The sequence below is a fragment of the Tamandua tetradactyla genome, chromosome 14 (genome assembly GCF_023851605.1).
Source record: "Tamandua tetradactyla isolate mTamTet1 chromosome 14, mTamTet1.pri, whole genome shotgun sequence".
Taxonomy (NCBI): Eukaryota; Metazoa; Chordata; class Mammalia; order Pilosa; family Myrmecophagidae; genus Tamandua; species Tamandua tetradactyla.
In genome coordinates, this window is record NC_135340.1 from 57,096,251 (window position 1) to 57,123,699 (window position 27,449).

Consider the following 27,449-nt stretch of genomic DNA (forward strand, 5'->3'; position numbering starts at 1 on the left):
GAAAAAGACAAACACAGGCACATTTTTATTTTGTTGTCCTACATGTCCACAGTTTACATGCAAAATGACATAAGATTTTTGCTACTTTAAAAGCACTGAAATTAATGATGTTAAAAAAAAAGTAACATTATGCCAATCTCCCAAAATAAATTTTATTTCTTAAAAATATAAACTTCTATCACCACTAACATAGACTATATCTTAATATGTGAAAAGGAAGTAAGAGGATCTTTGCACTTTCATTAGTTACCTACCCTCAAAATCAAACAAAAACAAAACATCATATACTTTATTGTCAAAACCCACAGAAGATAGTCAAAATGAGTCTATTCAGAATCTCACTTTTTACCTTCATCTTTGTTTTCCTGCTTTCTCCTTTTCTTCTGCCTATGTTCAGCCTATTAAAAAAAATTTTTTTTGGCAAGCATGAAACAAATGGAATGTTTTGAAACAAGCAGGACAGATCCACCTACCTACCACAATATTTTAGGAAATGAAAGCATGTACTCAAAATGCTACCTGTCCCAGAAACAACATGGTTGGCCTTGGGAAGGTCACAGAAAAACAGATGTTATTATATTCTTGACATTCTGTTGTCAAGAATTTTGTCCCCATTCTTTCATTCACCAATATTTACTGAGTGCCTATTATGTGTAGGAATTGTGCCATCAGCTGAAATTATTCATTTTATAACCACAAAGTCAGATATCACCTGAACTAAGTGACCACCCCGAGTAGTACAAACAGACCTTAATCTGAGATGAGGATCTACCATGAGATACAACGAGAAATATACATCACCTATGTAGCAAAATATTTAACTTAAATCTAATCATGAGACTAAAATCAGAGAGATCCAGAATATAGATATTTTAAAAGACAATTTGCTTATTATACTCTACAAAAATGTCAAAATCAGCAAAGACAAAAAAGGCTGAGAAATCATCCTAAACTATAGTAGTTTCCATAGCAAACTACAGAAACATGAAAACTAAATGAAGTGCAAGGTCCTTGACTGAACTCCTCTCCCCTTTAATCAGCTATAAAGGACATTTTTGGAAATGTATGAATACTGTCTGTATATTAGATACCATTGTTGATTCAATTTTCATTTCTTGGGTAAGATAATGTTCTCTATTAATGAAAGCAAGCATGAAACTACAGAAAAATCAGGAATTTCTCTGCGGTGTTAGAAAGCATGAAGTATTTTAGGTTTATCTACTGAAGAGAATATTTTTTCCTACCTTGCTATGCTGTGTTTTGGAGTAATGATAAAAGTACATATTGAAGTCTTTCAATGATTCATCTTTCAGTTCATAAACTCCATGGCCTGATACACCTGGTTTCCTAAATAAATTTTTAAAATGCAAAGATAAACTGTAGTATTCTTGAAGTACAGAATACAGACAAAATAAGAATCTAAAACTCAAAATACAGAAAGAGAAAAAACATAATATCTCACTTAGCTTGCTTAAACTGAAACGACAAATCTCATTTTAATAGTAAAACTACAAACTATACTGCAAGCACAAAGTCCTGTAACAGCTGCGTTTAGCAAGAAATCCAGGGAAATTTAGTTTTACATAATCTAGACCTGATCCCAAAATACTACTTATATCCTTAAGGCTATTTTTTTAGCCTCTGAAGCCTAAAGGTTGCCTGTTCAACTAAACTGTATCGTCTAAGGTCAAATCTAAAATGGCAGTGAGATATTATATCCTTAGAAAATTGTACATGAAAATATAATCTTGAATCCCCTGAATAGTACTACGAGGAAAGGCATCAAGGCCAAAAGGATTATACCATATTTGTTCTAAACATTAAATAAACTTTCGACTTCTATGTAATTATTCAGTAAAGTATTTCATTGAACATTATTAAAGCATAAGAAAAGCTACATCCTACTTTTAAAATTACCTGAAAATAGTAGTTTATCTATACACATGATATTATAGCAAGTAGAAATTCACTACCAGTATCAACTTTTCAAGTTTCAACAATAAATCTACTTTAAATTTTCTATTTGATATAGCTCAAAGAAACTAAAGGTTTTTAAAATACTGTTTAAACTCTAGAAAAGTATAAAATTAGCATATAAAATGAAAATTTATACAATGATGACAATGCAATGGCTTAGAATTATTAGGAAAGAAACTATGAGAAAGGTCTGTTTACCTACTAAATTACCTAATATCACAAATGGTTATTATTCACCTATTCTAAAAATGAATTTCTTCTACCAATGAACTAAGTCCCTACCCCATATGCTTCTCATTCTCACCCCTTCTAGTCTGTACTCTATTCTGGTTCTTATCAATTTCGGTAAGAACTTCAGAGCTTTTATAAGGCATCCAAAATACAAAAACAAAGATCAGTCTACCTTTTAGAATAAATAGAAGTATTAAACACTTACTTAAATGTGGCCACCTTGTTTATAACATTCTCTAAGCCAGTTTCATTATTTTCCTGTTGAAACAATATTTTTGTCATTTTTACCTTCAATATAATGAATTTCTCTTCTCTTACCGTGAATTTAAAGAAATTTCAACAGAATCTCTAAAGTACTTTTTAAACAATTAAAAAAGAGATCAATTTCCAATATTAAAAAAATTAGGTCTAAAACCAATTAGCTTTGCTTTGGGAGACAAATTTCTTAAATATGAGACCTAGGTATAAACTGCTTGAGGAAGAAATTTTTTGAGTCTCTTATAAGGATTTTTATTATTAAATTCAACAGACAAAATTACATTTCAACATTTCAATAAATATAATCAGAACAAACAGGTGAAAAGAACTGCAAAAACTTTAAACATTGTTCATTAAAGTTCCTGTATAGATAATCAATATAAATAATCATCGTTACACTTTTTGTCTTTTTACTTTGGAACTGAACAAAAAGTTCTGAGTGAAATGGCAATTTCCTACTATAAATGCTTATGTGCTACCTTTTAAAAAATACTAAGTACATAAATATTTAAATATTTAATGTGACAAATGACCTTGATTCATACTTGTTAATTTATCTAATCTACTGTAACACTACTCATAGGTACAATCTATATGTAAACTGTTTCTATGTTTTCTTTCTTTGATAACCACAAGAGAAACTAATCTCCTAGAGGTGTGTTGATGGGAATGGAGGAAAATATTGTAAAGCATTTCAGCATATTCAAAATAAACATTTTTAAATACTTTTTTATTGTATAATACAGCATATATACGAAGCATAGAAAGAAAAATAGTTTTCAAAGCACTCTTCAACAAGTAGTTACTGGACAGTCCCAGAGTTTGTCATGGCCTTCCATAACATCTGTTCAGATTTTTACTTCTAGCTGCTCCATAATATAGGAGGCTAGAATGAATAAATATTTTTTATCATCACAACCAACTTTATTTCTTTTTTTTGAAAAATGACATATATGCAAAATAGCAATAAATTACAAAGCACAGCACAACAATTAATTGTAGAACAGATTTCAGAGTTTGGTGTAGGTCACAATTCCACAGTTTTAGGTTTTGACTTCTAGCTGCTCTAAGATACTGGAGACTAAAAGAAATATCAGTATAATGATTCAGCAATCATATTCATTTGTTAAACCCTAACTTCTCTGCAGAACTCTATCATCACCTTTGATCTTTCTATCCCACTCTTTAGGGGTATTTGGGTTATGGCCATGCTATCTTTTTCATGTTGTAAGTGGCTGTCAATAATATGGGGTTAGGGAGATGGAACTAGCTGAAGTTCTGGATAGGCTGGGCGCTCAAGGTTTCGGGCAGCCTACATTTATAACAATAAACTTTAAATCAACCAAAATAAACATTTTTAACTGTTATCCAAAATGAGGCATATTTTCTAAATTAATCTTGAACTGTTCATTAATATCCAAGTTCCAACTTATATGTCCTGCAAGTTGTAGTTAAATTGAATCTTTTTTTCATGATGTACAAATTTACTAAAACTGTAAAAGTTTTCTAGTACACTACAAATCTATCCAAATGTCATTTCACTGATGAAACTCTTACTTGCCTGTTTTGATATCATCACTGCCAAATTTCTTTGCTGGAAGGTAAAATGGGATTTTTCCCCATGAAATAACATCATAAAACCCTATGAAATATTCTGGAGATTACTCTTACGCAAGCTACAGCTAGATATTGCTAACTGCTATTGTTTGCCAAATCTCAAGCAACTTCATTTCTGTTAACCCTAAAGAATACTCAGGACTCTATCTGAGATCCTACAAAAGTTGTAGGCACTAACTAAGTTTACTTTTAAGAAAAACCTTCAGATGGTTCTAAAACCTGGAGGTGCCAGTATCTCCAAGAACATTAACTAGTTCCATGCCTGCATCCCATATTGTCAACACCCCTTCTCAATATGAAAAAAGTTAGAATAGGCATAGTACAAACATCCCTAAAGATTGGGAGAAGGATCAAAGGAGGAGTTATAACAAAGAAGTTAGGATTTAACAAATGAGTATGTCTACCGAATCACTATATTGATGTTTCTTTTTAGTTTCCAGTGTCTGGGAGCAGCTTGAAGGAAAAATCTGAAACTCTGGAGCTGTAACCCATACCAAACTTTGAAATCTGTTCTATAACCTTGTTAAAATATATTTTGAAGTTTATAGCTTTTTTTGTATATATGTTATAGTTCACAATTAAAAAAACACTTTATCAGATATAGGACATCCAAATATTTTCTCATTCTAAACCTAATTTAATATAATATATATATATTAATATATTTATATTAATATAAATATATAAATATAATATAATATAAAATCAAATTTTATATTAAAATTAGTATTTTCATTTTGGAATTTTATTTATTCGTTTTCCAGTTATTCTAGGTCACTTTTGATACTTTCCTACTTCCCACAGATATGTTTAGGCCTTTTTTTTTCCACTTCTTTATACAGAATAAACAGTTTTACTTAAAAAAAAAACCCTCTGAAATATTTCAGTGAAATGAGTCATTCACTTACTCATATGAGTAGACATTTAGATAATAGAAGTAGTTAACAGAAATCAATTGAAAATATATTGTTAATTCCTGTGGAGGAGGACAAAACACTACGGATGTATATAAAATGTAGTTGAAACAAGTTTAACCCATCATTTTAGAATATCAACATTATTTTGTTCTGCTCTTTTTCTTTTCAAACAGCTACACAAAATTACTTAGAAAACTGGGAATCGGTTGTTTGCTTTTAATCTTCTCTTCTGAGAAAGAAATTTGATCAGAATTTGCCATCAGATGTTATATAAAAATGGCATTAACCAATTTTTCAAGGAAAAGGAGCTTTTCTTTATAAAGAATGCTCATTACATTAATTATATACCATGTTGTCCTAATCCCTAAAACTAAGATATCAAAATAAATGTGATCCAACTGATAACCTACAGCAAAACACATATGCAAACATTTAAATATATTCAGAACTCTGCAATAATGATTTTTTTTCTTGAATTGCTAGAACTTCTCCTTGAAGAAAGAACACTATTTCTCATTAAGTCATTTAAAATCAGGATAGTACTTATTTAATTAACTACACAGTAAGCTCAGAGTGCTACAGTCTTGTAAACATTAACAAATTTAATTTAAGCTCCTTTTACTTTTTTTTGGCATTGGCAGCACCAGGAATCAAACCCGGGTCTCTGGCATGGCAGGTGAGAATTATGCCACTGAGACACTGTCATATAGCTCTTAAGTTCCTTTTAAAAACAATCTACTTAGGGTAAGCAGTGAAAAGTTAGGGTGTATATCCTAATGGATTTTTTGTAAAGTATGGTATGCATGCTACTGCTAGTTTATGAAATGATTTTAGGTATCACAGTGATATATTTTTAAGCTTTTGAATATTCACCTTTTAAAATATATATTAGGAAAAAATTATCTAGAACATCAAATCCACTATTTCAAAGATATCAAAGCATAGAAACAGGTTACAGAAACATAAGTTAATTTTTAAATATATTAATAATCATAAAAGTAGTACACAGAGAAAAATCATGACGGTGATAGGCCATATGGCTATTCTTTGAGAATCAGTTAGCAATGAAATTAGAAAAACATACAAACAATTTTGGGGAAAATGCCCAACAGTCAACTTTCTATTCTACCTCTCTGAAAAACTGTGATAGCACGATTCTTTAGAAAACACCCAGAAAGTAGAATTCTCTTTTAAGAACCATTGTTCTAATTCATAATCAAACCACAGGAACATAATATGAGAGTCAGAATACTTAGAATCTTTAGGAGTGTTACAGAAACACAATACCACCTGTAGCTATGAGAATGCACCATGAATACCTCCAGTTAGATAAGTGTCTGATGAAGGACCTCAGCCGCCATGTGCTGGTCACATCAAAACCTCAAAACCCTGTTTTCAACCAGGTGCAACCAGTCAATAAACACAGACTATGAGAGACATGAGAAGGTACCAAGCCTACTTAGGCTGCCCAGCATGATGCTTCTACTAAACTTTCCTTCCCTCTCTCCTTCATCCAGAGACAGAATTGCATGATGGACTGATGGCTCTCCAGTCTTTTCCAGCTCTCTTTCCATTTCCTCTCTTAGGCATTTCCCCTATAAAATCTTAAATGTTCTGTATTTCTCAGAAAACCCAGAATAACACTCCACCTAAATAATCTTAGTAATTCAGTGAGCCCCCTTTTCTTTTGGAGAAATCTTATTTTAAAATAAACAAAATCTGAAGGAGTTTCTTACCTAAAATGTTTTCTAAAATGCTCAGAAGCCCAGAAGTGAAGTTTATATAACTAAAAGATGGTCGGTGATAGTTTTATATCTGCAAGGTAATATGTTGCTAAACACATTTTCCTAAAACTTTAAGTAGCTTTCAATTAAAGAATAGAAAATGATCCTATCTGAAGAAAATGGTGAAAAAAACAAAACGGGACTTACATTCTCAGGTAAATTTTTAGCAATGGCACTATGTGGCATTGGTTCAATGCAAAGCAAGTGAATAATTTCTCTCATTATGACCTCTTCTTTGGTTACATTTCCCACGCCAGGTACATAACGCTCTCCTAATACAATGAGAAAAAAAAAGAGGAATAATTGCTTTCCATTTAAATTACTTCCTACCAGGAACACTCACACACAGAACACTGCATCAAATTAAAAGACTGTGAGAGAGGGGTTATGTTCCTAAATCTGAGCAACAGAAGTCTAACTGCACAAAGACAAGGGAGGAAAAACAACATCTGAAGGAGACCTCAAGTTTTAACTTCTCATACATACATGTATATATACACATGCACACACACACACACACACAAACACATACCCATATGAACATATTTCAAACAAAGCCCCTCAATTAAATTAGTATATGTTTCTAATCCAGAAAATAAGTTGAATGAGTTCTGGCCATCAGAAGAATAATTTTTCCTGCAAGATCTCCCTCAGTTTTGTCTTGTTATTTAACAACAAAATAAAAACTGAAAACAAAAACTTAAAAATGTAATATCTTTAAGTATTTAATGACAAAATAGTAATATATAACAAGAATGATTAGTGCTGCTAAAATTCCCACATGTCCAAATTTCCATTTTTCATCTCAATAAATTGCCAAATGAAGAGATAAAAACAGCTAAATTAACTACGGGAAGTTCAATAATATAAACAGCATTAATTCTCAGTGCCTTGAGAAGGCTTAGAACATTCGGCCTTACATCACCACTGATATTTAACACTATAGCATGTGTACAAAATCCTATAATATCCACCAGAGATACAGACAAATCCCTTGCCTGAGAGCTCTGATTTCTAGAAATTTGGCAGAGTACTTTCTATTAAGTGAATTCATTTCATTTCTCTTTACATTTGTAAAGCACATTGGAATTTTCTATTTTTCACCAAAAAATAGTATTTCCTAGAATTTTAGTGTTATAAGGAACTTAAGAGATCATGGAGATTACCTTCACATTTTACAAATCAGGAATTTGAGGCACAAAGAGTATAAACAGCATGCTCCTCATAGCTAGTAGCAAAGCCAAAATGAGATCTTCTGATTCTTAAATCAGATTTTTTTTTCTATTTCTTTATGTTATTTCCATGATAAAATCAAAGACTACAATGTTTTTTAAGAAATAAATGTTAGCCCTCGAAGGTACTGAATCTGTACTCAGGATTATGACAAGTCTTAATTAGAAATTAAATCACATCAAAGGAAACCCACAATAAATTAGGGTAAAAACAATAATAGTAAAATGATGCGAGCATTAACAAGAAACTAGAAAAAATCAAGGTAAAAATATAGTATAATACCACCTTTCATGTGGGAGAACCAGGTTAGATTCCCAGACCATGCATCCCCCCAAAAAAGTATAATATTAGAAATGTCTCATATACTATTACAAGAGCAAACATAGAAATCCTCCTCGAGTTTCTATAATTTGATAAAAGAGCAATTTCTTTCATTTTTAATATGCCCTATTTTTTTTCAGTTTCCCATTAGAATATTCTGAAAAGGAACTGTGAGCAGCCTGTAAGAATTATACCTCATTTAGCAACCAAGGCTTACCACACTTTCTGATGAAACAAGCTATTAGTCCAGCAACTAGATCTCTGACAAACAAGTAAAATGAACCCACATTTTCTAACTTAGCTAATGGCTAAATCTTCACTTAAAATTATTAATACATATAATGTTTGAGCAGTATAGTACATAGTAAGAAACAAAAGTCAGAAAGAGAACTCAAAAACAAGATAATGGCATTGGATGACTCCAGATGGTAAAATCAAGAAAGTCGATGATACAAAAGTTAGAATAGATTAGAATCTACAAATGTTTCTGCAATGAATATTTGTATTAATTTCAGCTAAATTATAAAATTTAATAATCATAATAACTTGATAAACATAATTTCTGGCAAAAAACAATTCTCTTTTCATTTCCTAAGTAACCTTTTTTAAAAGACTTTTTTATGTTTAATGTGAAAACAATGATCTAGTGAAGTTTACATGCCCAAGTATGAGGCATTATGCAGCATCAGTTGTTTTTTTTAATGATTTTTTAAATTCTGAAAAATAACATACATAAAAAAAGCAATAAATTTCAAAGCACACCACAACACTTAGTTATAGAACAGATTTCAGAATTTGGAATGGGTTATACAGTTCCACAATATTAGGTTTTTACTTCTACCCGCTCTAAGACAGTCGAGACTAAAAGAAATATCAATTTAATGATACAAGAGTCATGCTCATTTGTTATATCCTGTCTTCTCTGTTATAACTCCACCTTTTCCATTGTTCTTTCTCCCAATCTTTAAGGCTATTTGGGCTATGCCCATTCTAATGTTTGTATGTTGGAAAGAGCTTTCAATAATATGGGTCAGGGGGCTGGAACTAGTTCATATTCTAGAGAGGTTGGCCCCTCTGGGTTTCAGGACTTATCTGGCCTAGGAACCCATCCGGAGGCTGGAAGTTTCTGGAAAGTAATCATAGTGCATGGAACCTTTGTAGAATCTCAGATACAGCCCTAGATATTCTTTAGGATTGGCAGGAATAGTTTTGATTGGGATTTGGCAAACCATGGTAAACAGCAATATCTAGCTGAAGCTTTTGTAAGAATAGCCTCCAGACTAGCCTCTTAACTCTGTTTGAACTCTCTCAGCCACTGCTACCTTATTTACTTATATTTCTTTCCCCTCTGCTGGTCAGGAAGGCATTGTCAACCCCACAGTGCCAGGGCCAAGCTCCTCTCTGGGAATTATATCCCACATTGCTAGGGAGACTTTCACCTCTGGATGTCATGTCCATATAGTGGGGAGGGTAATGAATTCACTTGCAGAGTTGGGCTTAGAGAAAGAAAGGACACATCTGGCAACAAAAGAGGTCCTCTAGAAGTTAACTATAGGTCATAACTATAGGTAGGCTTAGCATCTCTGCTACACAGATAAACTTTGTAAGAGCAAGCCTCAAAATCAAGGGCTTGGCTTATTGACTTGGGGGTCCGTAATGTCTGAGACAGTATCTGGGGTTTCCCCGGTGGTAAAGTTTAATAATTCCATATTTTTTCTCCCATCTTTCAAGGGATTTTGTTAATACTTTTTGAGTATCTGCTCAACATACTCTGGATGTATCCAGGCATTACATTAAGCTGTACAGAATTACAAGCCCTCATTCTCATTCCCATGTGTTAGGGTTGTTTAAACGGTCTATTCAGACAGGTTGAGTAAGATTATGTGCTTTAAAAAATTTAGGTTTTGGACAAAATAAAACTTTCTTTCTTTGGTCTCATAAAGTAAACAGTAGGTGAAGGTCTAAAAAACAATGTCCTCCTTACCCCTGCACCACCATAGCATCAGTTTTTTAAAAAAATTTATTTCTTTATTAAAAAAAATTAAAAACAAAAACATTAACATATCATTCCGTTCTACATATATAGTCAGTAATTCTCAATATCATCATATAGTTGCATATTCAACATTTCTTAGAACACTGGCATCAATTCAGAAAAGAAATAAAAAGACAACAGAAAAAGAAATAAAACGATAACAGAAAAAATATATATTATACATACCATATCCCTTACCTCTCACTTTCATTGATCACTAGCAGTTCAAACTAAATTTAATATTTGCTCCCCCTATCATTTATTCCATATACTCTACTTGTCTGTTGACAAGGTAGATAAAAGGAGCATCAGACACAAGGATTTCACAATCACACAGTCACATTGTGAAAGCTATATCATTATACACTCATCATCAAGAAACATGGCTACTGGAACTCAGCTCTACATTTTCAGGCAGTTCCCTCCAGCCTCTCCATTACATTTTGAATAACAAGGTGACATCTACTTAATGTGTGAGAATAACCTGCAGGATAACCTCTTGACTCTGTTAGGAATCTCTAAGCCATTGCCACTTTCTCTAATTTCACTCTTCCCCTTTTTGGTCAAGAGGGTTTTCTCAATCCCATGATTCTAAGTCTCAGCTCATTCCAGGATTTCTGTCCCACATTGCCAGGAAGGTCCACACCCCTGGGAGTCATGTTCCACGCAGACAGGGGAAGGGTGGTGAGTTTGCTTGTTGTGTTGGCTGGAAAGAGAGGCCACATCTGAGCAACAAAAGAGGCTCTCTTGGGGGTGACTCTTAGGCCTAAATTTTTAAGTAGACTTGACCTATCCTTTGTGGGGTTAAGTTTAATATGAACAAACCTCAATACAGGGGGCTCAACCTATAGCTTTGGTTGTCCACACTGCTTGTGAGAATAGCAAGAATTCAACTTGGGGAAGTTGAATTTCTCCCCGTTCTCACCACTCCCTGAAGGGGGCTTTGCAGATACTTTACCACTTACTGATCAAATCACTCTGGGATTCATCAGGGCATCACTCTGGACAAACCAACAAAATCTCATGTCCTACCCAAGATTCCAAGTACTTACGGTGTTCAGTCAAGCTATCAACATAAGTTATATTAGAAAATGCACTAGGCAAAACATAAATTTTGTATCAAATAAATATTTTTTGCTTTAGTCTCAAACATGAGCTGAAATTTTAAAATATTACCATCTATTTTCAGCAACCTGCAGGAATGACATTCCTTTGTTCTTCCTCATGCACAAACATTTTTAAAATTTGTACATTTAGTCAGTATTCTTATACACTCTAGGCATTCCTAGATTGTACCATCTCAATCTTTATTGTCTATCTTTCTTTCTGATTTCATTTATGCCCCCAGTCCTCCTGCCTCTATCATTCTAACATGCAGCTTCATTCAAAGTTGTAACATAACTGTATTACAGTTAGGCAGTATTGTGCTGTCCATTTCTGAGTTTTTATATTCAGTCCTGTTGCACAATCTGTATCCCTTCAACTCCAATTACCCAATGTCTTATCTATTTCTATCTCCTTGTGGTCTCTGTTACCAACGAAATATTCCAAGTTTATTCACTAATGTCAGTTCATATCAGTGAGACCATACAGTATTTGTCCTTTTGTTTTTGACTAATCTCATTCAGCATAACGTCCTCAAGGTCCAACCATGTTGTTACATACTTCATAAGTTTATTATGTCTTAAAGCTGCATAATATTCCATCGAATGTATATAACACAGTTTGTTTAGCCACTCATCTGTTGATGCACATTTTGGCCGTGTCCATCTCTTTGCAATTGTAAATAATGCTGCTATAAACATTGGTGTGCAAATTATGTCCTTTGAGGAGATACCTAGCAATGGTATTGCTGGGTCATATGGCAATTCTATATTCAGTTTTTTTAGGAACCGCCAAACTGCCTCACAGCGGTTGCACCACTTGACATTCCCACCAACAGTGAGTAAGTGTGGCTCTTTCTCCACATCCTCTCCTGCACTTGACATTTTCTGTTTTGTTGATAATGGCCATTCTGGTGAGTGTGAGATGATATCTCATTGTGGTTTTGATTTGCATTTCTCTAATGGCCAGGGAAGTTGAGCTTCATGTGCCTTTTGGCCATTTGTATTTCCTCTTCTGAGAAGTGTCTGTTCAAGTCTTTCTCCCATTTTGCAACTGGATTGGCTGTCTTTTTGTTGTTGAGTTGATCAATCACTTTATAAATTCTGGATACTAGACCTTTATCTGATATGCCGTTTCCAAATATTGTCTCCCATTGTGTAGGCTGTCTTTTTAGTTTCTTGATGAAGTTCTTTGATGCACAAAAGTGTTTAATTTTAGGCGTTCCCATTTATTTATTTCTTTATTCAGTGCTCTTGCTTTGGGTATAAGGTCTATAAAACCGCCTCCAAGTATAAGATTTATAAGATATTTCCCTACATTTTCCTCTAATTGTTTTATGGTCTTAGACCTAATGTTTAGGTCTTTGATCCATTTTGAGTTAACTTTTGTATAGGGTATGAGATATGGGTCCTCTTTCATTCTTTTGTATATGGATATCCAGTTCTCTAGGCACCATTTATTGAAGAGACTGTTATTTCCTAGGTGAGTTGGCTTGACTGCCTTATGAAAGATCAAATGTCCATAGATGAAAGGGTCTATATCTGAACACTCTATTCAATTCCATTGGTCAATTTATCTATCTTTATGCCAGTACCATGCTGTTTTGACCACTGTAGTTTCATAATATGCCTTAAAGGCAGGTGGCGTGAGACCTCTGGCTTCATTTTTTTCCCTCAGGATACTTTCAGCAATTCGGAGCACCCTGCCCTTCCAGATAAATTTGCTTATTGGTTTTTCTATTTCTGAAAAATAAGTTGTTGGGATTTTGATTGGTATTGCATTGAATCAGTAAATCAATTTAGGTAGAATTGATATCTTAACTATATTTAGTCTTCCAATCCATGAATACGGTATGCCCTTCCATCTATTCAGGTCTTCTGTGATTTCTTTTAACAATTTCTTGCAGTTTTCTTTGTATAGGTCTTTTGTCTCTTTAGTTAAACTTACTCCTAAATATTTTATTCTTTTGGTTGCAATTGTAAATGGAATTCGTTTCTTGATTCCCACTAAGACTGTGCATTACTAGTGTATAGAAACACTACAGATTTTTGAGTATTGATCTTGTAACCTGCCACTTTGCTGTACTCATTTATTAGCTCTAGTAGGTCTGCTGTGAATTTTTCAGGGTTTTTGACATATAGTATCATATGATCTGTAAACAGTGAGAGTTTTACTTCTTCCTTTCTCATTTTGACTCCTTGTATTTCTTTTTCTTGTCTAATTGCTCTGGCTAGAACTTCCAACACAATGTTGAGTAACAGTGGTGATAGTGGACATCCTTGTTTTGTTCCTGATCTTAGGGGGAAAGTTTTCAGTTTTCCCCCATTGAGAACGATATTAGCTGTGGGTTTTTCATATATTCCCTTTATTGTGTTGAGGAAGTTCCCTTGTATTCCTATCCTTTGAAGTGTTTTCAACAGGAAAGGATGTTGAATTTTGTCAAATCCCTTTTCTGCATCAATCGAGATGATCATGTGGTTTTTCTGCTTTGATTTGTTGATATGGTGTATTACATTAATTGATTTTCTTATGTTGAACCATTCTTGCATATTTGGGATGAATCCTACTTGGTCATGATGTATAATTCTTTTAATGTGTTGCTGGATTTGATTTGCTAGAAATTTCTTGAGGATTTTTGCATCTATAGTAATTAGAGAAATTGGCCTGTAGTTTTCTTTTTTTGCAATATCTTTTTCTGGCTTTGGTATGAGGGTGATGTTGGCTTTGTAGAATGAATTAGGTAGCTTTCCCTCCTCTTCAATTTTTTGAAGCGTTTGAGCAGGATTGGTACTAATTCTTTCTGGAATGTTTGGTAGAATTCATATGTGAAGTCATCTGGTCCTGGGCTTTTCTTTTTGGAGAATTTCCTAATGACTGATTCAGTTTCATTACTTGTGATTAGTTTGTTGAGGTTGTCTGTTTCTTCTCAAGTCAAAGTTGGTTGTTCATGCCTTTCTAGGAAGCTGTCCATTTCATCTACATTGTTGTATTTATTAGTATAAAGTTGTTCATAGTATCCTGTTATTGCTTCGTTTATTTCTATGGGGTCAGTGGTTATGTCTCCACTTCCATTTCTGATCTCATTTATTTGCATCCTCTCTCTCTCCTCTTTCTGTCAATCTTCCCAAGGGTCCATCAAGCTTATTGATTTTCTCATAGAACCAACTTCTGGTTTTGTTGATTTTCTCAATTGTTTTCATGTTCTCAATTTCATTTATTTCTGCTCTAATCTTCATTATTTCTTTCCTTTTGGTTGCTTTGGGGTTAGTCTCCTGTTCTTTCCCTCGTTCTTCCAAGTGGTCAGTTAATTCCTTGATTTTTGCCTATTCTTCTTTTTTGATGTAGGCATTTAGGGCAATAAATTTCCCTCTTAGCACTGCCTTTGCTGCGTCCCATAAGTTTTGATATGTTATATTCATTTTCATTTGTCTCGAGATATTTACTCATTTCTCTGGTAATTTCTTCCTTGACCCAGTGGTTTTTTAAGAGTTTGTTGTTGAGCCTCCATATATTTGTGAATTTTTTGGCACTCTGCCTATTACTGATTTCCAACTTCATTCCTTTATGATCTGAGAAAGTGTTTTGTATGATTTCAATCTTTTTTAATTTATTGAGTCTTGCTGAGTGACGCAGCATATGATCTATCTTTGAGAATGCTCCATGAGCACTTGAGAAAAAGGTGTATCTTGCTGTTGTGGGGTATAATGTTCTATAAATATCTTTGAAGTCTAGCTAATTTTTTAGTATTATTAATATTCTCGGTTTCTTTATTGATCCTCTGTCTAGATATTCTGTCCATTGATGAGAGTAGGGAATTGAAGTCTTCAACTATTATGGTAGATGTATCTATTTCTCTTTTCAGTATTTTCAGTGTTTGCCACATGTATTTTGGAGCATTCTTGTTCAGTGCATAAATATTTATGATTGTTATGTCTTCAGGCTGAATTGTTCCTTTTATTAGTGCATAGTATCCTTCTTTGTCTCTTTTAACTGTTTTACAGTTGAGATCTCATTTGCTGGATATTAGTCTAGGTAGTACTGCTCTTTTCTGGTTGTTATTTGCATGAAATATCTTTTCCCAACCTTTCATTTTCAACCCCTGTTTATATTTGGGTCTAAGATGTGTTTCCTGTAGACAGCATATAGATGGGTCCTGTTTTTAATCCATTCTGCCAGTCTATGTCTTTTGACTGGGGAGTTCAATCCATTAACATTTAGTGTTATTACTGTACGGGTAGTACTTTCTTCTACCATTTTGCCTTTTGGATTTTATATGTCATATCTAATTTTCTTTCTTTTTCCCTTTACTTATAGTCTCCCTTTCTACACTCTTCTCCACACCTTTCTCTTCTGTCTTCGTATCTGTCTCTAGTGTTCCCTTTAGTATTTCTTGCAGAGCTGGTCTCTTGTCACAAATTCTTTCAGTGATTTTTTTGTCTGAAAATGTTTTAATTTCTCCCTCATTTTTGAAGGACAATTTTGCTGGATATAGAATTGTTGATTTGGCAGTTTTTCTCTTTTAGTAATTTAAATATAGCATCCCACTGTCTTCTCGCCTCCATGGCTTCTGCTGAGAAATATATGCATAGTCGTATTGGGTTTCCCTTGTATGTGATGGGTTGCTTTTCTCTTGCTGCTTTCAAGATTCTCTCTTTCTCTTTGACCTCTGACATTCTGCTTAGTACTTGTCTTGGAGTACGTCTATTTGGATCTATTCTCTTTGGGGTACACTGCACTTCTTGGATCTGTAATTTTAAGTCTTTCATAAGAGTTGGGAAATTTTCAGTGATAATTTCCTCCATTAGTTTTTCTCCTTTTCCCTTCTCTTCTCCTTCTTGGACACCCACAACACGTATATTCATGCACTTCATATTATCATTCAATTCCCTGAGTCCCTGCTCATATTTTTCCATTTTTTCCCCTAAGTTTCTGTTTCTTTTCAGATTTCAGATGTTTCGTCCTCCAGTTCACTAATCCTATCCTCTGCCTCTTGAAATCTACCATGGTAGGTTTCCATTGTTTTTTTAATCTCTTCTACTGTGCCTTTCATTCCCATAAGTTTCGTGATTTGTTTTCTCAGACTTTCGATTTCTTCTTTTTGTTCATTCCTTGCCTTCTTTATACCCTCCCTCAATTCATTGATTTGGTTTTTGATGAGATTTTCCATGTCTGTTCGTATATTCTGAATTGTTTCAGCTCCTATATCTCATTTGAATTGTTGGTTTGTTCCTTTGACTGGGCCATATCTTCAATTTTCCTAGTGTGATTTGTTCTTTTTTGCTGGTGTCTAGACATTTAAATAAAGTAATTAGTTTATTCTGGAGATTGCTTTCACTTCTTTTACCTAGGGTTTTCTTGCTGGATGAATTTGTTGTCTGTCTGTTCTTTGACATTCACTTCAGTTTTTTCTGGACCTCTAGCCTGGGTTTTCTTTAACAGAGGAGAATTTTTCGGTTCTTTGTTTCTTGCCCTGCTTGTACGGTGCCTTTATTCCCCCCACCCTTAGGAGGGCCTACGTAGGTATTATAGACTCCAGTCGGGTTTTCCCGGACTAAACTGGCCTCCTATAAGGGGGAAGGAGTCACCTGCTTCAGTTTTCCCTGAGGGTGAGACCCAGCAGGTTGAAAGACTTTCCAGTGTAGTCTCTGGACTCTGTTTTTATTATCCTGCCCAGTATGCGGCGCTTGTCTGCCTGCGGGTCCCACCAGCATAAGATGATATGGTACTTTTAACTTTCGCAGACTCTCCCTGCTGGGGGCGTGGTGGAGACCGTGGAGAGGTTGTAGGCTGGTTTTAATGACTTAAAATTACCAAGCTATGGTGTGTGAATTCCTTTGAATTCCTTGAGGGAGGGATTCCGTCTGAGTTGGGCTTCACCCCTCCCCTGGGGAAGGCACAGGCTCCAAACATACCCTGAATCGAGCTTGTTTCTGCCTATGCCTGGGGCAGTTGCAGCCTGAGAAATCCTGCCGCTGAATCCAGAGGCAGTGAAGCCTTTGTCGAAACGCAGCCACAAAAACCTCTGTTTCTTTTCTTTTTGTCTTTTTCTGTTAGCCCAATGAGTGACCTCAGCTTTGACCAGGTTCTCCTGAGCTGGGGGCCTATATTTTGTAGTCAGAATTTGTTAATTAATGCCACAATTGGTGTTTGGTTGGGCTGAGCCCCTGCTGCTGTTAAAATCTCTTTCCTTTCCCCTCTGGGAAGGAGTCTGTGGGGGAGGGGTGCCAGCCTCCGTGGCTTGGGGAACTCACGGTTCTGGGGAGGCTCTCAGTTGGTCCAGCTGGTCCAGACTGGGATATGCTCTGTGTCCGGTCACTGATGTGGCCAGAACAGGAGCTGTTCTGTACTGTTTTTGGTTATTTAGTACTTGTTCTGGAGGACAAACTAAAACGTGCACATTGCTTTCTCCCATAGCATCAGTTTTAATGGCTATGTTACATCACCTAAAAATAATAGGATGTGTGGGAGACCTGGGTTTAATTTCTGGCCCATACACTCCCCCCTCCCCGCCCCCACCAAAAAAATAATTTGACAAATGGTGCTGCGATAATGAGATAGTCACATGGAAAAAGTATGAAAAGTGACCCCCACCATACAGCATACAAAAAAGAAAATAATAAAAACTGACAGGGGCGGGCCGCGGTGGCTCAGCGGGCAAAGTGCTTGCCTGCTATGCCGGAGGACCTCGGTTCGATTCCCGGCCCCAGCCCATGTAACAAAAACGGAGAAACAGAATACAATAAAACAAGAAAATGTTTAAAAATGTTTCCCTTTCTTCCTTCCTTCCTTCCTTCTATCCTTCCTTCCTTCTCTCTGTCTTTCCTTTAAAAAAAAAAAAAAAAAAAAAAAAAACTGACAGGATGATCAATGGCACCATATGTACTTTTCAAAACTGCTGTAAAAAAGAAAGATTGTGAATTCAAATACATTTTGCTGAAGGTTTGGGGCCATGATTAAATACCTGGATGGCAAACTTCACTTGATGGCAATGTATCAAGAAATCATTAAATCTTATTTTTCTGATTTCAAACAATGAGTCAGATGGTACAGTAACAGGAGCCAAGATACATTAATAAAAATATTTCTAAAAGTTTAATAATGTTTTAGACCTCAAAAAATGAGAAATTAAGGAAATCATTCTTAATCTAAATTTAATTTTCACTCTGTTGGTTCTTAGTTATACACATTTCAAAGACTTTTTAAAAATAGAAAAAGTTTTAAACTCCTAGTTAAAATAAAATGAAAAGGCTGCATTTTGTAGCAGACACTGCTACTCTCCAGTAATTAATCATTTAATTATATAATGATTTAATTATTAAATTAACATTTTACTCAAGTAACAATTTACCTCAGTTTTGTGAAAATATCTTTCTGTCCGTTTCCAAGAGATATTTTTGTATCACTCAACAAATAGGAAACCTGGAAAATTATCTCAAGATAATGCTACCTCATCTGAAATTTGAACTTCAAAGTAGTTTATCTAAAACATCTTATCTTTGGGCCACCAAGAAAAGACGTTTTATTAAAATTACACCAATCCTCTGGATGCCAAAAGATAAAGTTTTATAAAAAAGAGTTATTAATTCTGAGATTAGCAAGTCAACATCTTTTCTAAATTATGGGAATATTTACTGGTAAAAATAAATTTATTAATTTGTATGAGATCTTTCTTCTGCCTTAAAGGAAATAACAATTAAGTACCATGATACTGAAGGTTATCTAGATGAGAAATTGCATATTTAGTCAGGGAACAAATCATTAGCCTGTAATTCTAATTACACAATGATAAAGAAAAATTATTCATTTACAGAAACCATTTGTTTAAAGTGATTCTGGACACTGAAAATGTATTTTTGAATCTCTATATGGCAAGTCTAAGTACAATTACTAGGATTATTTCTATATTTTCTAAGATGTAAATGGTATTTTAACGTGTCTCCAATTTACAAGATACATTTTTCACCTAAGTTTGAAGTAGAATACAGAAAAGGTTAAAAACTATTGAAATATTTCAAACAAATAACCAAAAAGCAAAGCGTTTTTCCAGACCAGGGGAGGTACCCACAAAATATCAACCGCATGTCCAGGAGGCAGCCTGGTCTACATTATTACTCTTTTCAGTGGTTCAAAGCACAGTGCTTATCAAGTGTCCTTATAGTATCACTGCCTTGTTGAAACATGGAGGAATGCTGTATCTTGATTTTAAATGCTACCTAATTACCTATCTTTTAAAATTCATTAAGACCAACTAGGTTTTTAAACATATATAAAACCACTTCACTTGAGGGCAGGGTCTTGTTTACCAATAATTTTTGCCTATAAAGGATAGTATTGTATCCACATGCTCTAGCTTTAAAAAAGCTTAACCAAAGTAACCCAACATCTTTAGGAAGTTTAATATCTAAAATTATGACAGTGAGTTATAGGTGAGAATATATTGTTAGCAATCTTTCTTTATGACTGGATGTGATTTGCTATTAATAAGAGAGTAACGCAAGAATTATTTCTCAAGATTCCTGTGGAGTCATGCTTATCTTACGTCCATGTGAGCAGATGTCATCACTGCCGTGTTCAAGCCCAGAGGATGAAGTTTCTGATTCATAACAAATAGGTTATTTTTTTCTTTCTTCATATCTCATACAACATCTATTCATCAAGGCAAATTTGTAAATTGCTTCTTTCACTGAGTACTTACTCTGCCCAAAACACATGCTTCAATGTTTTCTGAATTCAGATGGCTCTGCAAAGAGGCTGCTACTGAAAGCAAAAGTGCATTCTGTAGGACCTTTCTGAGGAAATCTTCCAATATTTGACATGCTGATCTACATGTTGGTGATTGCTCATGTTGAAAAACGGGCTTTTAGATGGAAGCTCTGGCAGCTGTACCAGCAATGTATTACTTTGAATCTGCCGCCGCCAAGCAAAATCTTCTTTGCAAGCAGGATGTTTTAATTGTAAAACACATGCTACTGGGTATGAATGCAGATCTCATAGTCAATATAAGAATGGCAAAGTCTTCATTTTGACTCCTAGGATCTTGAACCCAGACACTTACAAATTCTTGAAATTGCTGAACTGTAATCCAGTAGCCCTGGTCTTTGATAATAATTGCACAACTCTTTCTATTGTTCTGGAAACATCTTCAGCACAAGACAGAACCTTAACTGGATGCCAGATTTTCCACACTCCATTTCTCTTGTAATCCTCCCAAGTACAAGCTGCTTTTTCGCCCATGTATCCCTATCTTAAGAAAACAATTTCCTAAGTAATGCTAATAAAGTTAAATATAACCAATATTGGTACAAAGTGATTTAATAGAATGACATAATGAAAACATGTATTACTTAGACCTACAATACATTCAGATTTCCCAAAACATATTTATAAATTTTTAGCATTAAATGTATAAGTTTCCTCCATCTATATCTCTATCTGGGATGATTATATCTCCAGGTCTCTAAACAAATCCAATTACAAATCAGATACTAAAAATAAAGTTATAAGATTGCGCTTTTGTAAAGGTGGGTTTCTTAATTTACCAAACAATCTCTAATCTCTAACTAATATTCCACACTGTATTTGGGAAAAGAATAAAATGATAAATTATAGTTCTTATTAACATTCTTTCTAAAAAGTAACCACACTTTATTTCAAAAAAAAATTTTAAGCTTACCCACAATATAGATGAGGACCTGAAGCATTTCTTCTATCAATGTGTTATATTGTTTAATCAAATCCTACAGAATTGGAAAAGAATAAATTAGTAACATAAGAACCTAAAATCTTCATAAAATTGGCATTTTGGGATCAGATTCATAATTTACCGGTCTAGTGTTACATTTTAGATTACAGTAACAGAATTATGAGATGAAATAATTCTCATTTTGACATCAAATTCAACAAACTTCACAACAGGTGGCACATAATAAAAACTCAGTAATAAATGCTATACACTAACTACTGTTTTCACTATTATTCCTCATGCTGCTTTAATTCAACAACCTAATTCTAATGCTAAAGTCTTTCTCCATTATTGGGTTCCTTCTAACCTGGGTTGGTAAGAATGAAGATATCCTACAGTGAGGATGAGAGTGTCCCTTATATACCTCTTATTTAAACACTGTATCAAATGTGCTATTCAGTTTAACTAAATGAATATAAAACATGACTAAAAATTAGTATCCTATTTTTTGGCCACTTGCAAGTGACTTGTAATCTGAAAGAACAAGTAAGGTGATTATATAAACTCAAAATAGTCAAGGGTTACTTTATAAGTTGGTACCTCAAATATTAAAATAATACAGATGTGACAAAGCATGAGACCAACTGAAAATCGTGAAAAATGTAAAAATACAATAGATGAAGGTTTATATCCACATTAAACAAACAGCTCTTACAACAACAAAAAGCATAACTGACAGGAACAAATAATTCACTAACAGAAGAAAAAAAAGGCCAATCATTACGAAAACATGGTCCACCCACTAAAAGTGGGGTTCTAATAAAGAACTGCAACATAAAATGAAATATTATCTGTCACCTACTGGATTGACAAGATTAAAAATAATTTTAATACTACAGTCATTACAGATGTACATGCTGCTGCAGAGAGCTTAAATAGGAATAATTTTTCTGAGAGCCTGAAGAAAGAGCACGTTGCTTTATTCAGCAAATCAACAACTAAGAATTTATCTTAATACAATAATTAAACTGTGCAAACATTTAGACAGATATGTTTATAATATCAAAATAACCCAGAAAGACATCATCAGCAACAAGAAATAAAAGTAGCATGCATTACATATGAAACCAGAAGGAAAGATAGATGGTAAAGACTGAGATGGTATAATCTAGGAATGCCTCGAGTGTACAATGATACTAACTAAATGTACAAATTTAAAAATGTTTTTGGATATAGTAAATTGATACCTACAAGAATGGATTAAAAGGATATAGCTTGGAGATAGGTCCATGAGGTGTGGAATTTAGATCGTCCTGCAGAGCAGCTAGTAAACAGCCATGAAAAGTACAGAACAACTGCTAGGGCCACATCAATGACTAGACACACAGCGTACACCTGTCTGGACAAGTTAGATCAGCAGCGCTCTCACCCAGAAGTGAGTTCCTCAATCTGTGGAGGCTGGCGCCCCTCCCCCACAGGCTGCTTCCCAGTGGGGACAAGAAAGAGACTTTGATAACAGCCAAGGAGCTGAGCTCAATCAAGCTCAAAGTGCAGAATTAACAAATTCTGACTACTGAAAACGGACCCCCAGCTCAGCTGAACATCAGGTAAAAGCTGAGGTTGCAGATTTTTGCCCAGGTGCAGAGGGGGTAGGGCTGAGGGAAAAAAACAAAAAACACAGTTTTCTGCATCAGGCAGTACAAAATATTTGAAAAGGTCCCTGAAGGAAAGGGGGGGACACATAGGACCTGCAGATACACAGAGCAACATACTAACTTAAGCTCTTGATTCACAAACTCGAGATAGGGGGTTCCTGCTCTGAAAAGGATTTTTCTTTTCTTTTCTTTCTTTCTTTTTTTTTCTTGTAGCTGTGTTTCTATGGCTTGACAACATTTTTGATAGAACTGCAAGGCTTCTCAGGCTCCAACTGCCCCAGGCAAGGGTGAAATTAAGCTTGTCTGAGAGATAAGGAGGCTGGTCAGGTGAAAGGAAATAATTCCCTGGAGGCTGTGCCTTTCCCAGAAGAGGGGTGGACCAAGCTCAGGTAGAATCCCTCCCTCAAGGAATTCAGATTCCAGGGTCTGCAAAATTAAAGCCAGACTACAACTTTCTCTGTCTAAACGAGGTTCTCAGCAGGGAGAGGCTGCTGAAGTTAAATGTACCACATCATTTTATGCTGGTGGGACCTACAGGCAGACAAGCACCAAATGCTGGGCAGGACAGGAAAAACACAAGAGGCCAGAGGCTTCATATGAAAGTCTTTCACCTACTGGGTCTCACCGTCAGGGAAAACTGATGGAGGTGACTATTTTCTTCTGAGAAGAGGAAAGGCTGGTCTGGGAGAATCTGAATGGGGTCTATAATACCTAAGCAGAACCTCCTAAGGAAATAAAAAAAGGCACAATACAGGCAGGGCAAGAAACAGGAAAATAAAAATTGAAAAATTCTGATCTGTTAAACAAAACCTAAGCTAGAGGTCTAGTTAAGCTGAACTGAATGTCAAAGAACAGTTAGAAAACAAAGTCATCCAGCAAGAAAATCCTAGGTTTTTCTTGGGAAAACAATCTGCTGAATAAACTAATTAAGTAAATTAAATGTCTAGATGCAAACAAAAAATAATGAATCATATTAGGAAAACAAGATATGGCCAAACCAACAATTCAAATGTGATACAGGAGTTGAAACAATTAATACAGGATGTTCGAACACACATAGAAAATTTCGTCAAGAATTGACGGATGATATAAGAAAGGCAAGGGAGGAACAAAAACAAGAAACTGAAAGTATGAAAAAACAAATCACAGATCTTATGGGAATGAAAGGCACAGTAGAAGATACGGAAAAAAAAAACAATGGAAACCTACAGTGTTAGATTTCAAGAGACAGAAGACAGAATTAGTGAACTGCAGAACGGACATCTGAAATCCAACAAGCAAAAGAAAATACAGGGAAAATAATGGAAAAATATGAGTACGGACTCAGGGAACTGAATGACAACATGAACAGAATGAATATTAGTGTTGTAGGAGTCCCAGAAGGAGAAGAGAAGAGAAAAGGAGGAGAAAAACTAATACAGGAAATTATCACTGAAAATTTCCCAATTCTTACGAAAGACTTAAACTTATAGATCTAAGAAGTGCAGCACACCACAAACAGAATAGATCCAAATAGACATATTCCAAGATGCTTACTAATCAGAATGTAAGATGTCAAAGAGAAAGAGAGAATCTTGAAAGCAGCAAGAGAAAAGTAATTCATCACATACAAGGGAAGCCCAATAAGACTATGTATCGATTTCTCAGCAGAAACCACGGAGGCGAGAAGACAGTGGGATGATACATGAAAAATGCTAAAACAGAAAAACTGCCAACCAAGAATTCTATATCCAGCAAAATTGTCCTTCAAAAATGAGGGGGAAATTTAAACATTTTCAGACAAAAAAATCACTGAGAGAATTTGTAACCAAGAGACTGGCTCTGCAAGAAATACTAAAGGGAGCAGTAGAGACAGATAGGAAAGACAGGAGAAAGAGGTATGGAGTAAGGTGTGGAAATGAAGACTAGCAGTAAAGGTAAAAAGAAGAAAAATTAGATAAGACCTATAAAAAGCCAAAAAATGAAATGGCAGAAGAAAGTACTGCCCTTACAGTAATAATACTAAATGTTAATGGAGTGAACTCCCCAATCAAAAGACATACAATGGCAGAATGGATTAAAAAACAGGACCCATCTATATGCAGTCTACAGGAGGTACATTTTAGACCCAAGTTATCATAAATATAGGGCAAAAGGGAATGGTTGGGAAAAGATATTTCATGCAAACAACAATCAGTAAGGAGTAGGAGTAGCTATACTAACATTGAACAAATTAGACTTCAAATGTAAAACAAAAGAGACAAAGAAGGACATCATGTATTAATAAATGGAACAATTCAACAAGAAGAGATAACAATCATAAATATTTATGCACTGAGGCAGAGTGCTCAAAAATAAATGAGACAAACACTGAAAAGAGAAATAGACACATCTACCATAATAGGTGGAGACTTCCATTTCCTGCTCGCACAATGGACAGAACATCTAGATAGAGTATCAATAAAGAAATAGAGAATTTGAATGACACGATAAATGAACTAGACTTAATAGATATATATAAAACATTACATCCCACAACAGCAAGATACAACTTTCTCTCAAGTGCTCATGAATCATTCCCAAGGATAGACCATACGCTGGGTCACAAGGCAAGTCTCAATAAATTTAAAAAGACTAAAATCATACAAAACACTTTCTCAGATTGTAAAGGAATGAACGTGGAAATCAATAATAAGCAGAGGGCCAGAAACCTCAGAAAAACATGGAGGCTCAACAACACACTCTTAAACAACCAGTGAGTGAAGGAAAAAAATTTAAGAGAAATCAGTAAATATCTCGAGGCAAATGAAAATGAAAACACAACATATCAAATTTATGAGATGCAGCAAAGGCACTGCAAGAGGGAAATTTGTTGCCCTAAATGCCTACATCAAAAAAGAAGAAGAGCAAATATCAAGGAATTAACCGTTCACTTGGAAGAACTAGAGAAAGAATAGCAAACTAACCCCAAAGCAAGCAAAAGGAAAGAATAATGAAGATTAGAGCAGAAATAAATGAAACTGAGAACACAAAAACAGTTGAGAAAATCCACAAAACCAGAAGTTGGTTCTATAAGAAAACCATTAAGATTAATGGACCCTTAGCAAGATTGACAAAAAGAATAGAGAGGATGCAAATAAATAATATCAGAAATGGAAGAGGAGACATAACCAGTGACCATGCAGAAATAGAAAGAGATAATGAGAGGATACTATAAACAACTTTATACTAATAAACTAGACAATGTAGATGAAATGGACAACTTCCTGGAAAGGCATGAAGAACCAACACTGACTTGAGAAGAGACAACCTCAACGAAGCAATTGCAAGAAAAAAAATCGAATTAGTCATTAAGAAGCTCACCAAAAAGAAAATTCCAGGACTACATGGCTTCACATGTGAATTCTACCAAACATTCAAGAAAGAATTAGTACCAATCCAGCTCAAACTCTTAAAAGAAAATTGAAGAGGAAGGAAGGCTACCTAATTCATTCTATGAAGCTAACATCACCCTCATACCAAAGCCAGACAAAGATACTACAAGGAAAGAAAATTACAGACCAATCTCTCTAATGAATATAGAAGCAAAAATCCACAACAAAATCCTTGCAAATCGAATCCAGCACCACATTAAAAAACTTATACACCATGACCAAGGAAGATTCACTCTAGGTAAGCAAGGATAGTTCAACATGAGAAAATCAATTAATGTAATACACCATATCAACAAAACAAAGCAGAAAAACCACACGATCATCTCAACTGATGCAGAAAATGTATTTGACAAAATTCAACATCCCTTCTTGTTGAAACACTTCAAAGGATAGGAATAGAAGGGTACTTTCTCAACATGATGAAGGGAATATATGAAAAACCCACAGCTAGCATCATCCTCAATGGGGAAAAATCGAAAACTTTCCCCTTAAGATCAGGAACAAGACAAGGATGTCCACTATCACCACTGTTATTCAACATTGTGTTGGAAGTTCTAGCCAGAGCAATTAGACAAGAAAAAGAAATACAAGGAGTCAAAATGAGAAAGGAAGAAGTAAAACTCTCACTGTTTGCAGATGGTATGATACTATATGTCAAAAACCTCAAAAAATCCACGGCAAAACTGCTAGAGCTAATAAATGAGTACAACAAAGTAGCAAGTTTAAGATCAACACTCAAAAATCTATAGTGTTTCTATACGCAAGTAATGAGCAATCTGAGGGGGAAATCAAGAAAAAAATTCCATTTACAATTGCAACCAAAAGAATAAAATATTTAGGAATAAATTTAACTACAGATACAAAAGACCTATATAAAGAAAAGTATAAGAAATTGCTAAAAGAAATAAAAGAAGACCTAAATAAATGGAAGGGCATACCATGTCCATGGATTAGAAGACTGAATATAGTTAAGATGTCAAATCTACCTGAACTGATTTATGGATTCAATGCAGTAACAATTAAAATCCCAAAAGCATACTTTGCAGAAATAGAAAAACCAATAACCAAATTTATCTGGAAGGGCAGGGTGACCTGAATAGCTAAAAATATCCTGAGAAAGAAAAATGAAGCCGGAGGTCTCACAGTACCTGCCTTTAAGGCATTTTACAAAGCTACAGTGGTCAAAATAGCATCGTACTGGCATAAAATTAGATATACTGAC

General features: G+C 34.6%; 1 protein-coding gene and 1 pseudogene across 4 annotated transcripts in view; both read right to left on the bottom strand.

Annotated features, from left to right (window-relative positions):
- The window catches only part of UBR1 (ubiquitin protein ligase E3 component n-recognin 1), a 250,865-nt gene that overhangs the window by 62,983 nt on the left and 160,433 nt on the right, over positions 1-27,449 (bottom strand). For all 4 annotated transcript variants that reach the window (XM_077127596.1, XM_077127594.1, XM_077127593.1 and 1 more), the window contains 5 exons: positions 21,151-21,214; positions 6,932-7,056; positions 2,414-2,466; positions 1,245-1,347; positions 350-398 (listed from right to left, as the gene is read on the bottom strand). In XM_077127596.1, the coding sequence (XP_076983711.1) occupies positions 350-398; positions 1,245-1,347; positions 2,414-2,466; positions 6,932-7,056; positions 21,151-21,214 (394 nt within the window). The remainder of the gene's footprint in view (positions 1-349; positions 399-1,244; positions 1,348-2,413; positions 2,467-6,931; positions 7,057-21,150; positions 21,215-27,449) is intronic.
- Positions 18,316-20,585, bottom strand: LOC143655998 (sorting nexin-10 pseudogene; annotated as a pseudogene).